This window comes from Nannospalax galili, unplaced genomic scaffold (genome assembly GCF_000622305.1).
Source record: "Nannospalax galili isolate Female #2095 unplaced genomic scaffold, S.galili_v1.0 scaffold96, whole genome shotgun sequence".
NCBI classification, from domain to species: domain Eukaryota; kingdom Metazoa; phylum Chordata; class Mammalia; order Rodentia; family Spalacidae; genus Nannospalax; species Nannospalax galili.
The window spans coordinates 1,251,201-1,267,801 of NW_008342018.1; the positions used below are offsets into that span (position 1 = coordinate 1,251,201).

Below are 16,601 nucleotides of genomic sequence, written 5' to 3' on the forward strand. Positions count from 1 at the left end.
GATGCAAGGTGGGGCGGGAGCAGCGAGAATGGAGCCACAGTGATAAACTTAAAAGGAGCTGCAGAGCAGAAAGAACATCATAAATAATCATATTTTCAAATAAGAATACCATATCAGCATCTGTGACCTGGATACAGTACCAACCTCCCTAGATATTTCTAGCACTCCAATGCACACAAAATGCAATTTTCAGCTCAGGCATTTTATTTGTCAGTGTAAACAACCTTTGGTTTTTTAAAAATACATATCTGGAAACTCTTTTCATAAATAATGCATATATTATAAAAATTTGACTTGTAAACTATTGAGTCCACATCCTTTCAGTATTGTGAAAACTCACGGCAGATAGATAGCACCTTTTGGGTAGAAATTGCAAGGCTAAAGCTAGAAGTGTCTTTTGCCCAAGATAAACAGGATTTGTTTTTTAAGTGCAGGACAAAGACATATAAGGAACAATTTTGCTTAAACTCAAAGAAAGGGCTGATATAAGGTAGAATTATATTTTTAATTCGTTCCTAATTCTGAGGTGTCCTTGTAAATCTTGCTAATTAAGGGAAATCAGGGGTGCAAAATAGCCCTTTTCTTATCTTCAAAGAATAAAGATGAAAGAAAACAGAAAATGAAACCTCTGCACTTGGGCTATTCTTAAAACAGCTTCAAGAAAATCAGCTTTGTGCTCTTTGGAGAAAGGAACCAAGTATTTGCCCAGGGGGAGGGGAAGGCGCATAATTAAAGGCAAGTTTCCCCATTTTATTAAATTCCTCCACCAACAAAATACACTTGGAGGTATTTTAAGTGAAACCAGCACTTACGGAACTCTGAAAAGCAGCATGATTACATGTTTATGGCAGAAGAAAAGGGCAATTAAGAAAACAAGAACAATTTAAAGTGCCGTGTAAGTAAAGGCGATCCGAAGTTGATTTAAAGTTTTTTTTTCTTTCTTTCTTTCTTTCCCTCTTTTTTCCCCTCCCTCTGCTGTAATTTGTCTCTTCTTTGTCGTGGCAGTCTAGGAGAGAGTGGATGCAGGCTGGAGGAGGGGCAGGAGAGGGCGGGCTCCCACCTCCCGTCGGCCGCGCTCCCGCGTCCCCCAGCCTTCTCCTGCCCGCGCCGCAGTCCCTCCCGCTCCCACCCTCCACGCGCGCCCGCCCTAGCTCGGGTGACTCCAGCAGCCTAGGATTTGGAAGCTCGCTGATTGGCTGGAAGCGATTCAACACTCGCCAGGCAAAGAGCTTTGTCTGAGTTGAAGTGAAGTTGTAGAGATTTTCAGACCGGAGTCAGCAATCACGGGTGTTTAGTCTGCAGCGGAGCAGAGAAAAAGGAGGGGAAAAAAAAAAAAAAAAAATCAAGAATCTCCCTGGGAAGACACACTGCAGACTCCGCCCGCACCCTGCAATAGATGGAGACGGACTCCACTCCGCGAGCCACGTTGAGGTGACACGCTGCACCCGGCGTGGACACAGGGCCACCGCGACGCAGAGGCGACTTCATGCTCCGGTCTCAAGTCGCGACACGGTGTGTATAAAAACAAAAGTTTGGGAGCTATTAATTGCTGTGTGATTAAGAGACGTTTCCGAGTTTCAAAGACCAAATGTGGCTTAGCTTTAAGTTGCCTAAAGGAAGTTGAGGGGCTGGCGGGGCTGTTGTAACTTGCTCGGGTGGAATCTCTGAACACTGACCGATGCACCCAATGAATACTAAAATGCACTTTAGCTTTGCGTTTGCACTCCTGATGGCGTTTTACACCCACGATGTACTGGGTAAAAATTTGAAATACAGAATTTATGAGGAGCAGAGGGTTGGGTCGGTAATTGCAAGACTATCAGAGGATGTGGCCGATGTTTTATTGAAGCTACCTAACCCTTCTGCCGTTCGTTTTCGAGCCATGCAGAGAGGAAATTCTCCTCTCCTGGTGGTGAATGAGAATACCGGGGAAATCAGCATAGGGTCTACAATCGACCGCGAGCAACTGTGCCAGAAAAACTTGAACTGCTCCATAGAGTTTGATGTGATCACTCTACCCACCGAGCATCTGCAGCTGTTCCATATTGAAGTGGAAGTGCTGGATATTAACGACAACTCTCCCCAGTTCTCAAGAGCCCTCATTCCCATTGAGATATCGGAGAGCGCGGCTGTTGGTACTCGGATCCCCCTGGACAGTGCATTTGATCCAGATGTTGGGGAAAATTCCCTCCATACCTACTCTCTCTCGGCCAATGATTTTTTCAATATCGAGGTGAGAACCAGGTCAGATGGGACCAAGTATGCAGAACTCATAGTGGTGAAAGAGTTGGATAGGGAGCTGAAATCCAGCTACGAGCTTCAGCTCACCGCTTCCGACCTGGGAGTGCCCCAGAGGTCTGGCTCCTCCATTCTGAAAATAAGCATTTCGGATTCCAATGACAACAGCCCCGCGTTTGAGCAGCAAGCTTACACAATACAACTCTTAGAAAACTCTCCAGTCGGCACTTTGCTCCTGGATCTAAATGCCACGGATCCAGATGAGGGCGCTAATGGGAAAATTGTATATTCCTTCAGCAGTCATGTGTCTCCCAAAATTATAGAGACTTTTAAAATCGATTCAGAAAGAGGACACTTGACTCTTTTCAAACAAGTGGATTATGAAATCACCAAATCCTACGAGATTGATGTTCAAGCTCAAGATTTGGGTCCAAATTCGATTCCCGCCCATTGCAAAATTGTAATTAAGGTTGTGGATGTCAATGACAATAAACCTGAGATTAACATAAACCTCATGTCCCCTGGAAAAGAAGAAATATCTTATGTTTTTGAAGGAGATCCCATTGACACCTTTGTTGCTTTTGTCAGGGTTCAAGACAAGGATTCTGGGCTGAATGGGGAAATAATTTGTAAGCTTCATGGACATGGACATTTTAAACTTCAGAAGACATATGAAAACAATTACTTAATCTTGACCAATGCAACTCTGGATAGAGAAAAGAGGTCTGAATATAGTTTGACTGTAATTGCCGAGGACAAGGGGACACCCAGCCTCTCTTCAGTAAAACATTTTACTGTTCAAATCAATGATATAAATGACAATCCACCTCGCTTCCAGAGGAGCCGATATGAATTTGTCATCTCAGAGAATAACTCCCCAGGGGCATATATCACCACTGTTACTGCCGCAGATCCAGATCTTGGTGAAAATGGGCAGGTGACATATACCATTTTGGAGAGTTTTATACTGGGAAATTCCATAACCACCTATGTAACCATTGACCCATCCAATGGTGCCATCTATGCCCTCAGGATCTTTGATCATGAAGAAGTAAGTCAGATCACTTTTGTGGTTGAAGCAAGAGATGGAGGAAGTCCAAAACAACTAGTAAGCAATACCACAGTTGTGCTTACCATCATTGATGAGAATGACAATGTCCCTGTGGTTGTAGGGCCTACACTGCATAATAATACTGCAGAAATCTCCATCCCCAAGGGAGCTGAAAGTGGCTTTCATGTCACAAGAGTAAGAGCAATTGACAGAGACTCTGGTGTCAATGCTGAACTCAGCTGCTTCATAGTAGCTGGGAATGAGGAGAACATCTTCATCATGGATCCACGATCATGTGACATCCACACTAATGTGAGCATGGAGTCTGTTCCTTCCAATGAATGGGAGCTCTCAGTTATCATCCAAGACAAAGGCAATCCTCAACTGCATACCAAAATCCTTCTGAAGTGTATGATTTTGGACTATGTAGAATCTGTGACAAGTACAGCAATGACATCCATCAGCCAGGCATCCTTGGATGTGTCCATGATTATCATTATTTCCTTGGGAGCGATTTGTGCAGTGTTATTGGTTATTATGGTGCTCTTTGCAACAAGGTGTAACCGAGAAAAGAAAGACACCCGATCCTACAACTGCAGGGTCGCAGAGTCAACTTACCAGCATCACCCCAAAAGGCCATCCAGGCAGATCCACAAAGGAGATATCACATTGGTGCCTACCATCAATGGCACTCTGCCCATCAGATCTCATCACAGATCCTCTCCATCTTCATCTCCAACCTTAGAAAGGGGGCAAATGGGCAGCCGCCAGAGTCAGAACAGTCACCAGTCACTCAACAGTTTGGTCACAATCTCATCAAACCACGTGCCGGAGAATTTCTCATTAGAACTCACCCATGCCACACCCGCTGTTGAGGTAAGATCATAAACTACATCGTCTGGCAATGCCACTTGTTAGAGTTCAGAGGTTGAACAGTAATCACACCTTAAACTTTGTGACTGATAAGTGATAATATGCAAGTCCAGTAGGATTCAAGTCACAGTGTGTACCTGTGTGTATACACCTTAACATACTCCTCCATTTTGCTTAAAGAATTCACCTGCATATAATTTGTATTATGTCAGGAAACAAATGTGAAGCTCACACGGAGGACTACCTGAATAGAGTATCTTCACTTCCCAGCTAAAGATGCTGGGAAGTCAAAAACCTTATTTTCACTGTTAAAAATCTATCCTGAAAAATAAAAAATGGGGCCTTCAGCATCCAGTACCTGTACATGTTATATCTGTAAAACTTTGCACATTTTCTGGCTTTGTTTGAGCTAGCTTTGTTACAGTGCATTTTTCTAGGTTTTCTAAGTATTTTATATCTGACCATTTTATCTGAACTGTAAAGGAAATCAAGCAGTTTTTTAAAAGGAAATCTTTCAAGAATGAAAAACTCAGTTGGACTGAGATTTTCAAAATATCTCTGCAATATATTTTGGTAGTATTGGTGGATGACTGTGCAGGCTGCCACAGTCCAGCATGTATAAATCATTGAAATATAGACCCATGTGCAGTCAGTATGTGAGTGCTTGGTGCTTGTTTTCAGAAATTAGTCCTGTCTCTTTGGTTTCTAGCAGGTCTCCCAGCTTCTCTCCATGCTCCATCAGGGGCAATACCAGCCAAGGCCAAGTTTTCGAGGGAACAAATATTCCAGAAGCTACAGGTATGAATTATCTTTGCATTATCAATTAAGTCTCAAATAACATAAAGGCTGAAGAATAAAACTCTTTTTCTTTCACTGATATTTCTAGATATGCCCTTCAAGACATGGATAAATTTAGCTTGAAAGACAGTGGCCGTGGGGACAGTGAAGCAGGAGATAGTGATTATGATTTGGGACGAGATTCTCCAATAGATCGGCTGCTGGGGGAAGGATTCAGTGACCTGTTTCTCACGGATGGAAGAATTCCAGCAGGTAAGAGGATAATGATAGCTAAATCTGTATTTCATATCTACTACCATTCCAAGAAAATGAACAATTTTCTTCCATGCTTCTATTTCTTCTTTCTTTGTCCTTTGCACTAAAATATTTGTAATCTGCACAGCAGTAACAATGAAGAGAAACGGTGACACTTCATAATTATCTTCTTAAAAGCCAGTTGAAGGCAAGGAGCAAGCACGAGGGCTCAGACACCATAAGAAGGAAGGGTGGAGAGGAGTGAATAGAAACCCAAACCACTTCCCTCCTCTCTCCACCCTTTCCAGCACTGTCATAGGACAGCCACTCTGGAGCAACTCTTTATAAAATTACTGGGTGGCTGTTTTTATTCAGACAGCCTGTTTAGTGAATAGTGGTGAACTGAACTATAATTTGGAGGATGAACTTCCTGTGATGGGAACCAACTCACAAAATCAGAGACTAAAATATACTGAAAAGGGTATACTTTAAGCACTAAAAATAGGAGAAAGAATGCACCTTTGTAGGTGGTAAACAGAACATATTTCATGCTATCTTTCCTTTTGCACCTGCCCTGTAATAGAGGAGAAATACAGACCTGGAGATAAAGTTTATAAAGCACACAGTCAGGGGGAGGAGATTCTATTAAGTTTTGAACCACTTTTCTGTTAGTGTCTCTTCCCTCTAATTGTGTGGTAGAAACTCTGATCCGACTGAGTAAATATTGAGGACACCAATATAGCAACCCTGTTGCTAAGGACTGTAATATGAAATCAACCCTTAAGAACACAGAAATGTTACTCTGACTACCTCTATGTCTAGGTTCATTGGATGTCAATCAAATGACTGCCATTTGCCAATACACCAAGGAGAGATCAATACTCTGTCATCCATCTTACTTCTAACATCTATTTTATTCATAAAGCTAAATAATGGAGTATAGAAAATATGAGGTAGTCTTCAAAAATTCATGAAAAGTCAGTAAATAGAATTTTAGCTCTTGTGAGTTATAGGAATCATGTGGCAACAGTTAAAGCAGCAACAGAAGTACCAGCTGTGCCTCAGCTTCCCCTGGCCCAGGCTGAGTAGTCCTGGTCTACATGGAATGCTTGAGCTGCATTGTCTTTCTCTAGGTTTTGACATTGAACTTAACTGCAGTGGTGAGTTGTTGACTATGTAAATTTCCATGACTAAACTTCCCATGATTTTAAGAATACTGATGTTATGCCCATTGGAATTGGAGTTATAATGGTGATGGTAACTGTAGTGTTCATGTTTTCTCAGATATGAAAGCTGGGAATTTACAAAGGTTAGAAAATGTACCCCAATTAGACATGCTTTGCCTGCTGGAGGTGAGATAGTGAGATTTGAGCCAATGTCTATCCCCTTTAACCACTAGCTTATGACATATGAGACAGCAGGTGTTTCATTTTTAAGTAAACTTACTTGCTCTTTGTGTGTGTGTGTGTGTGTGTGTGTGTGTGTGTGTGTGTGTGTCCATCTGTGTCCATGCAGAGTCTAAGGACAATGGGTGTTTTCCTTTATGCTCTTTGCCTTGTTGCCTTGAGACAGGTGTTTCACTGACCCCCAAAGCTTAAGGAAGGATACAGCTATGCTGGCTGGTCAGTGAGCTCCCAAGGTTTGCCTGTCTCTGCCCTTCTAATACAGGTGTTACAGCTACACACAGCCATGCAAGATTTTTTATATGAGTGATGAAGTTTCAAACTGAGATCCTTTCACTGGCAAAGCAAGCACTCTTACTAACTGAGCAATTTCCCAGCTCCCATATTTGCTCTTATATGCTGAAAATCCACCGGCTTCTGTGCAGCTATTAAAGGTTACTTGCCCAGTCATGTTATTACAGGGATAGATACTGCACTCCTGACTAGATAAATGTATAGGAAGGCCTTTAATGTTACTGAGGACTAGTATGTCCTATATTTGCACAATGGCCCATGGAATTTTTTTCCAAAATTTATAGATTTCCTGGACTAATTTGAAGATCAAGTTAGATGCCCTGAGACATCATGCTCAAAACCATTAGTTTTATAATTCTCGCTCAGATAATGAGGTAGCTGGCTAACTGTCTATGATTCTGTGATATTGTGATACTATCAGGATCCTAACCTAGAATAATGAAATTCCAAGATTACATTATTCCATAAACAGACACACATGGACATAATATCAATACTGTATTATATATTTTAAATGCATGCTGTTTATTTACTGAAATTTATCTTTATCATAGCAGTAAAACAGAGAAAATCATTCTAGGTATTCTTGCCATACTTGGGACAAACAATGCCTGATGTTCACTATAATCCTGAAATCATATAATTCCAGTTATCAAGGAGTTTCTTATTTATTTTTTCATTTGTTCATTTGCTCACTCACTTATTCATTAATTCATTCATGCTTTCATTATTTACAGTTCTGGAAACTGAACACAGAGGATCATACATGTGAAACATGTGTTTTGTCTCTTAGCTATACCTCTAGTCTCTGAATTTTTAGAAAAAAAGTCAAGATTCCTCTTCTTTTTCCTGTGTTTTCAAAGTTACCATCTCTTCATATATTCATGGCAGGAGAGTTATCTGCTACTTGAACTAAATAATAATAATAATAATAATAATAATAATAATAATAAAAAAAAAAGGTAATGTCTAGGAAATAGTGAGGCATTCATATAAGTACATTTAACTCCAACAACATTAAATAATTGTTCAGAATTATACACTATATATGTGTGTGTATTTCCAAAAATATCTATTTATAGAAGATATATTTCTGCTTAAGTTTTTGCTTCTACTTGAGGCTCAGCTATTCTGGAGTTACAGAGAACCTGGAAATGACCAGTGGTTTGTGATCAGTGCATTATGTTTATGTTTGTCCTGCATGTACTGTACTGTGAATACTGAGTGTCTATAGAGATAACCATCTTTTAATCAGAAGCATCATTGTGGTGATGCTGTATGAGTATCTTGATTACGATTAATTCTGGTTACTTCTGCAGGCGCATTAGTGTTTAAAACTTGTGGTTTGCAGAAGTAGCTACCCAAAAATTAGTCTGAATAGAGAAAAATGTTGTTCTACATCTGAGTCTTATTAACAGAGGTCATCACCTTTTTCAAAAGTATGTATTTTTTAGAACTTATTTCTCTCATGCCAACTGGTTTTTTTTTTTTTTTCTGTGTTTGTTTGTGAACTAATATAGATTGTGTTGCACTGCATGGCCTGCCAGCAGGATCATTCCTGGTCATTCATTCTTCTAATTCTCACACAAATGTCCTAACACTTGTGGAACAACTAAAAGAGCATTCATTTTTGTCTGTTGGCTCATGTTTATAAATTATTTTCTTTCTTATTCATTCAACTTTGAACATTAGAACTAAGGATAAAAGCCTACATTTTCCCAGAGTATTTTGTCACACCTGGATGGTTTGTAAAGTCTTTGATTTTGTTTCTTGTTATGCTTCTTCCTGATTGAATCTGTTCCACTTCCCATCACCTGTCCTCTGTGAGTACTTCAAATGCTCTTTTTAACTCTGTGTGATCTATCTGCTCTCCTGGTAGATGTCCTAGCTCTGTCCTTCCAGGGCTAGTTTACTCTTCCAATGGACACAATCAATACTTTGCCTGGTGGCACCCTCCACTGTCAAATTTTTGATTTGTACACCTTCAACAACCTTTTCGGAACATTTTAACATGCATGTATTTGGCTCAAGATTAATACCTGACTTTTGTTGTCCAGAAACACTGAGCAATTCTATTATCTTTGCAATGCAGTGATGTAGCTTTATATCTTTTTCCAAAGTCCAATGAAATGAACTCATAACCTGTTTTCAATTTTGTGAATTTTGAATCCTTTTATTATTATTTTTTTATGTGTATGCGTGTATTGCTTGCATGTGTGTAAGTGAATCCATGTCATGCAATGCCTACAGAGGATGGAAGAGGCCATCAAATCCACTGGAACTGGAACTATGGACAGTTGTTAGCTGCCATGTGGGTGCTGGGATTCAAACCTGGGTCTTCTGCAAGAACAGCCAGTGCTCTTAACCTAACCACTGTGCCATCTCTCCAACCTGAGTTTTGAATCTTTTGCAACCATCAGGGGCATATCTTCTCTAATTGATCTTTTGTGCAGGCTGCCCTACAACATTCTTTCAACTGTCTTTCTTTAAAGATACCGGCCTTCGTCTCTACTTGCTTTTCTTTTTTAAACATATCCAAGCATTGTCTCATTTGCCATTTTACCTGGACACTGATGACATCATTTACTACACTGGGCATAGAACTAGATTACTTCTCTTTTGCGGGCAGAGAACTGCAACGGCAGTCCATATATGACAGGATATTAACAGACAACTGACAAGTCACTCAGAGACTAATGACAATGAAAGCTTCATGCATGTTTTCTTTCTTAGACTGAATGTGCTGTTTTCTGCCCTACTTTTAGTGCGTATTACAGAGGTAAAAACTCATTTTCATGTCGTGGGACAGAAGAGCTTCTGCTTCTGTGTCCTCATCTACAGGGAAAACAACTGCCTGACAAATTTCCAAAGATTGCCAAGAGTAGCAGAAAAGATAGCTGCTTTTTCCTTGGCCCCAGATTTGGGTGGAACATTTTTTGGACTGGGTCACAGTCCTAAAATACACTGTCAAACAGTAGAATCCCTTGGGAATGAGGATGCCCATGACAATGACAGTGCTTTCCTCTGCTCTTCCCACTGCCTTCTTCCTTCTCATTTCCTTCTCCCACCTCTTTCCCCACTGTATTAGTTACTTTTCTGTTTCTGTGATAGAAACACTGACCAAAGCAATTTACAGAAGGAAGAGTTTATTTGAGCTTATGGTTACAGGAGAATTACAGTCTGTCATGGCAGGAAGGCATGGAGGCTGGGGGTGGCTGGAGCAGGAACAGCAGAAGCTAAGCTCTCACATCATCATGCAGGCACAGGAAGCAAGAGAGTGACTGGAGATCCGGCTAGGCTTAAGAACTCTCTAAGCCCAACCCCAGTGACGTGCTTCCTCCAGGATAGTCACACCTTCTAAGACCTCCCAAAACAGCGTCATCATCTGGGGACAAAATATCCAACTACTTGGAGCCTGTGGGGGACATTTTCATTCAAACCACCACACCTACTGACTTTTTCTCTCCTTTTTTCCCCCCTCGTCTTCTCCATTAGTCTTCCTTTATCATTTTTCTTTATCCTTTTTTCCGTTTTCAAGTATGCATGTATGTTGTATATTTTGCATACACATATTTGTATACATCCTGGCACGAGTGTGTGTGTGTGTGTGTGTGTGTGTGTGTGTGTGTGTGTGTGTATGTACCTGGATGCTCTTGCATGTGGCAGCCCATGGTGATTTTGAGATCATCCTCAACAGAATTCTACCCAATTCAGTGAGGTAGCTTCTCTCCATCAAATCCAGAGCTCATGAATACAACTAGTCTTGTTGGCCAGCTTGCACTGAAGATCCACTCTCTGTGTTATCAAAGGCCAGAATTATAGGCAGATCACTTGGCCCACCTCGCATTTATGATATTTCTGAACTCCAGTCATCACACTTGTATAGCAAGTGCTTTAACCACTAAGCCATCTCCTTATCCCTAATTTTTTTTCATTTTAAGTCAATTATTTCTTAATTAAATTCTCACTTATTTATTGAATTGAAGTTGTAAATACCACTCACAATGGAATTTGCATTTCAATAATCCTTCCTGAAATAAAAGTTAGTTTTTATCATAAACTTTCAGATTCTTTTAGTCACTCAGCTTGTGCTGTTGTATTGTGTTTTGTCTGCATGTTCATTTTATTTAGGTCTTAAGAAAAGTTAATCATGTTTCTTCATGATTCTTAGAATTCTTTTTAGTTAATCCTCCTCATTAAACATTAAAGTAAATAAAAGCAATTAGACATTACAGCAAAGAAGTCCTTCTCAAGTTTAAAACCACAGAGTTCAAGGCCAGAAAAACAATGTGAGGTTTGTCTCCTTTCTGTCAGGGTAGGAGTGTGGTAACATACATAGGTCTCATTCTATTTTCAGAGATCCAAGGATTTAAGAGGAAAAAACTCGATACCACTGGGTAGGCATTTTACTGCTGAGGAAACCCCAGGTCTGCTTAAGGAATTCCATTGCTTTCAGCTCCTTTTGCTGTTTTCCTCATCAAATGAAGAACATGGGTTGATAAATACTTTCTAGTAATATAATGCATGAAATCAGGACATCTGCCTGTCTTTATTTAAATCACCCTGTTTTCTCCATGTTTCATTTTTATTCAGGGCAGTTACACAACAGCTTCTCCATGAGCACACTTTCTTTGTCTGCCTTGAGCCTCTGACACTTTCTCATTGTTTTCTCACATTTTAAAACTTCTGGGTTCTTATAATCCAGCCCTTTTTCTTACAACACTTAGTCTCATTCTTTCCTCATATTTCCCCATTTTCAATTAAGAACAGAGGAGAGGGGGCAGTTTAAGAACAATATTAGCTTGAAGATCAGTAATAAAGAGCAGTGACTTCATAGTTTAGAAGACTATTGCTTCTCTTTTTCTATTTATTTTCATTTAGGAACTGTCTTTTGAGCACATATTCAGTGCAGGTCCTTTAACACCAAATGTAGATGCCACAGTGGCCATAGTAGGTAACTTCTCCCCCTACAAGGTAACGTGTTATCTCCAGCAGGCACAGGTTCAGCCAAATATAGGTGGAAGTCTCTTAAGTAGATAAATCTGTAAAATTAGCTCTGGATATATTCTTATGACTAGCATCAATCCTATTTTCTGTCAAATCAAAGAAATTCTATTCTTGTTCTAAAATGAAATGGTTCCAAAAGACCAAGTTTTCTTTGAAATAATTATTTTAGAGAGCATTTTTCATATATTTGCATTTTGTCTTTTTCATGAAGTTTAGCTACATTTAGCATTTTCCCCCTCTTTAGTTTTCTGCTTTCTCATGTGTATTATTTTCTATGAACGTGGCTGCTTGCATTCCAATGGGGTATCAGAATGTCTGGAGGAATTAGGAATGTATTTTTCATATTCTCCAGCTTTTATGACTTTTCTGTATAATTGAATAGTAATATATTTCAGATCTTGAAATGAAGACCTCATTACAGAGCAACTGAGAATACCTACAGTAGTAAATAGGAACACGTTAGGCTGATTTTTAAAATAAGTCAATAAATAATTTATAAAACCTTAAGACAGATTGGTAAACACAATAACTAGAGAATTAAACATTTAAAAATATTTTTATTATATTTATTATTATATTATTTTATTATTATTATCATTATCATTATTATTATTATTATTACTTGTATGAGTGCATTGCCTGCATGTATGTAAGTCCACCTGTGTTGTACAATGCCTGCAGAGGGCATTGGATTCCCCTGGAACCTCAGTTAAGGCTGGTTGTTAGCTGCCGTGTGAGTACTGGGAATTGAGCCTGAGTCTTCTGTAAGAGAAGCCACTGCTCTTAACTGCTGAGCCATCTTTCCAGCCCCTAGAGAGCCAATTATACATTGCCTCCACGGAAATAAAAAGTAAGACACAAAGACCTTAATATTAAGGTAGTTACCTTAATAAAAGTACTATGGAAAGATTATCTGGTATTCTTTCACCTTGAAAGTCTATTTTGTTGTTGTTTTATAGTTTATGTTAACCTTTTGTTTGACCATCTATACTGGTAATTTTCATGTGTAAATTATCAGCCCATTTTCATATCACTCCAGTAGTAGACTATTTCTAAGTACATGTGTGAACAACCCCTTTTCTTATTCAGTAAATGAAAAGATATACCAGCAAATATGACTTCTGTCCATAAAGCTAGCATTCATATTAAAGCTGTAACTGTAGTCTAATGTCTTTAACAACAGATTAACATAACGGGGTAATAGTACAAACTGTTCTATTTATAAGAAAATAAAGACATTTCTCATCATTGTGAGTGATGCAGTATGTAATAATGGCTCCTTCTTGCTTTTCTTGGCCTCAGCTATGAGGCTATGCACGGAGGAGTGCAGGGTCCTGGGCCACTCTGACCAGTGCTGGATGCCCCCGCTCCCCTCGCCATCCTCTGACTACAGGAGCAACATGTTTATTCCTGGGGAAGAATTCCCAGCTCAACCTCAGCAACAGCACCCACATCAGAGCCTTGAGGATGACAGCCAGCCTGCAGAATCAGGGGAGAAGAAGAAGAGCTTTTCCACCTTTGGGAAGGACTCCCCGAGTGATGAGGACTCTGGGGACTCCAGCACATCGTCTCTGCTTTCGGAAATGAGCAGTGTGTTCCAGCGCCTGCTCCCTGCTTCCCTGGATACCTATTCTGAGTGTAGCGAGGTGGACCGGTCTAACTCTCTGGAACGTCGGAAGGGCCCAGTGCAGGCCAAAACTGGGGGCTACCCACAAGGGGTGGCGGCCTGGGCAGCCAGCACTCATTTTCAGAATCCCACCAGCAACTCTGGGACACCTCTGGGAACTCACTCCAGCGTGCAGCCTACTTCCAAATGGCTGCCAGCTATGGAGGAGATTCCTGAAAACTATGAGGAAGATGATTTTGACAATGTGCTCAACCACCTTAACGATGGGAAACATGAACTCATGGACGCCAGTGAGTTGGTGGCTGAGATTAACAAACTGCTGCAAGATGTCCGTCAGAGCTAGGAGACTTTAGCTGAGTGCTTGTGTTTCCATGTATTTGGAATGAGGAGACAGGGAAAACCCCTGAAAGAACTGGCTTTGCCAAATAGTTGCATTTATCATAAATGTGTCTGTGTATATTGAATATTAAATACTGTATTTTCGTATGTACACAATGCAAGTGTGATTATTTTAATCTGTATTTTAAAAATACATTTGTACCTTATATTTATGTGTAATTTAACAGACAAATTTTATTTTTTTACTCCCATGACAAACATGTCTTTCCTAATCATACAGGAAGTAGCCACTGTTGTTTAAATCTATATCCTATTCAACCACAAAGTATAAAGGTACTGTTTAAATTAGTTAAGTTGGGGCAGGATTATTATGCTATATGAACAACCCCACTAAAGCATTATGTAATTCTTAGTTTCGTTAAATGATGCAACTTCTTTTCCAATACTTAAACATATATGCATTTTTTAAAATGTTAAGCTATTTTATGATTATTCTTTTCACGCTTTCTGTTAGCTCTGATAGTTCAATTCCTTCAGCAAAATGGAATAATGAAGCAAAATTTTATCTTAGGACTGAGAATCGCCCTGAGATATTTATGGGGAGGCTATGCCAAATGAATTTTTCACAGATAATGGTATAGGCAGCAATGAGTTGCTATTTCGTAGCTCTGAGGCTGCTACAATTGCAGCACCTCACACTGGCCTGGTCTTGAGAATATTTACGGATACTACGATGTCTACTTATGATTATGGTGAACAATGAATTCTTGCCTTTCCATCATCACCATATGAAACATGAGCCAATGAAATGAAATCTGTACTTTAAATGAATAGCAGTATGTATTCTACCAGCATAGAATCTAAATAGACAAATGTAGATATGTCTGTGTGCCCCCAGGGCAGTAAACAGAATTGATTTATTTTGAAGCTTCTATTTGAATCTTCTTCCCTCACACAGTACTTGAACATTTAAACTATTGCTATATTTTTGGCTCTATTCACTTTTTGCCTTTGTCTGCAATGCATGCTCATAGTTTTGCTTGTATTTTTAGTGTATGAACATTTATAAAGTCACGTTTTATTACTGAAATTTTGTTTTATTAGTCTGTGACAAATGAGAACGCCTTTATTTATTGTGCTGTTACCTCTCTGTGTGGAATGCCTTGGTACAGATATCCTTATTAAGACTATTATCATTTATGACCAAGCTTCTATGAATGTTATTTCTATTAATACAGTATGTTGATTGTACTCTCCAGAAAATTTTACTGTCAGTGAAAATAAAAAGAAAATTGAAGCAAAGCCAAGGAACTTTCTATCAATTAGACTCCTGCTCCAATGTATGTTTTTAAAAGCTTTGCAATCTTAAAACTTTTCCTGAAGGGGATTCAGGGTAGGGCTTCAAATGATGGGAAGGGAATGGCCAAATGGCTTGGCAACCAACAAAAATACGTGAGGAAGGGAGTAAATTTGAGACTTTTCATAGGATGGAAAGTAGTTGATTGTGTTACATCTGGATTGTATGATATAAATGTATTTGTAGTGCAAAGAAAAATATCAAGCAAACAATAACTGTTTTAATATTTTTCAGATTACAAAAGACCTTTTGCAGAACATTTTATGCAAAGTTGTGCAACAAGAAAAGATAACCTTACAATCTTTCCAAGAGGCTAAAATACTCCCTCCTTGGCTTATCAGCAGGGAATAAAAATGCTAGGGAATTGAGGTAACCTGAAAGTGGCTAAAACTAAGATATTTAAATTCTCAAATGAATCCCACATTAAATAGAGTGCATTATCTCTTTTAAAAGGCGCTTTGCCTTCATAGGAGCGACTGCAATTACAAGAGCAAATTTTCAGTTTATTTTTCAGTAGATTACACACACACAAATGCTAAACTCATTTAAATACATTTTGCCCTTCAACTTCACTTCCTTCCAGTATATGTTATCATTAAGGAAAAGACCTTCATAACTTCACTGTTCTTAATTTAAAGCATCAGCAGTAATTGAAAGGGCAAAGCTGGAAATAGATATTCTGAATAATGAAGAATAGGTAAAATTCAACATTCTGTTCAACACAAAATCTTTGTGTAACATCCCCACACAGCATTCCTTGTCTCCAACCCCTGGGTTCTCCAGGCTTCTCCATTTATTATAGCAAACTATGTCCACAGTTTAAAGGAGTATTAGTCTAAGATTTAAGATTTTTCTATGTTATTTCTATCCCCAGTAATATTTTCATAAATACTGGGATGTCTGGTGCTATTATGCTGGCATAACTTCTCATTAAGTTTTTAGTCTCCTCCTTGTTAGTAAAACAAACCCCTTTGGTTTGAAACAAACACAAAAACATCTAAAGATATCTTTCTATATCCATTATTCCTCATTCACTCTAGCCCCAGTGGATTTCTTTCAAGATGCCTCAGTAACAATCATCTGCTAAGGAAATTGTTTTCCAAAATTGTAATTTAGCTGGGTGTGGTGGAACACTCCATTAATCCCAGGACTCAAGAGGCAGAGGCAGAAGAAAATTTGTGAGATCTTAAGCCAGCTTGGTCTACATAGTGAGTTCTAAGCCAGCTGGAACTACAAAGCAATCCTGTGTCAAAAAGACGGAAAAAAATAAATAAATAAAAAGTAAAACTTGTAGCTCAACCCTGAATATGCTGCCTAATAAGTCCTCATTTAATATTTGTCTATAGAATATGAATGAGGAGACTCAGCTGCCTCCAAATT

At 39.2% G+C, this 16,601-nt stretch overlaps 1 protein-coding gene across 2 annotated transcripts; it reads left to right on the forward strand.

Moving 5' to 3' along the window:
• Nucleotides 1-831: 831 nt before the first annotated feature.
• On the forward strand, nucleotides 832-15,162 carry Pcdh18 (protocadherin 18). Of its 2 annotated transcripts, none has more exons than XM_008837823.3 (5): nucleotides 832-895; nucleotides 1,006-4,165; nucleotides 4,875-4,960; nucleotides 5,049-5,212; nucleotides 13,201-15,162. In XM_008837823.3, the coding sequence occupies exons 2-5, from the start codon at nucleotides 1,679-1,681 to the stop codon at nucleotides 13,866-13,868; spliced, it is 3,405 nt and encodes a 1,134-aa protein (XP_008836045.1). In that variant the 5' UTR covers nucleotides 832-895; nucleotides 1,006-1,678; the 3' UTR covers nucleotides 13,869-15,162. The 2 variants fall into 2 exon arrangements, with proteins under 2 accessions (XP_008836045.1, XP_008836044.1); XM_008837822.3 differs by having other exon boundaries at nucleotides 4,872-4,960; nucleotides 13,201-14,724.
• Nucleotides 15,163-16,601: the final 1,439 nt, after the last annotated feature.

Coding starts and splice junctions, on each gene's coding strand:
- Pcdh18 (XM_008837822.3), top strand. CDS start 1,679: ATGCACCCAATGAATACTAAAATGCACTTTAGCTTTGCGTTTGCACTC. Junction 4,961..5,048: donor AAATATTCCAGAAGCTACAG/GTATGAATTATC, acceptor TGATATTTCTAG/ATATGCCCTTCAAGACATGG. Junction 5,213..13,200: donor GGATGGAAGAATTCCAGCAG/GTAAGAGGATAA, acceptor TCTTGGCCTCAG/CTATGAGGCTATGCACGGAG.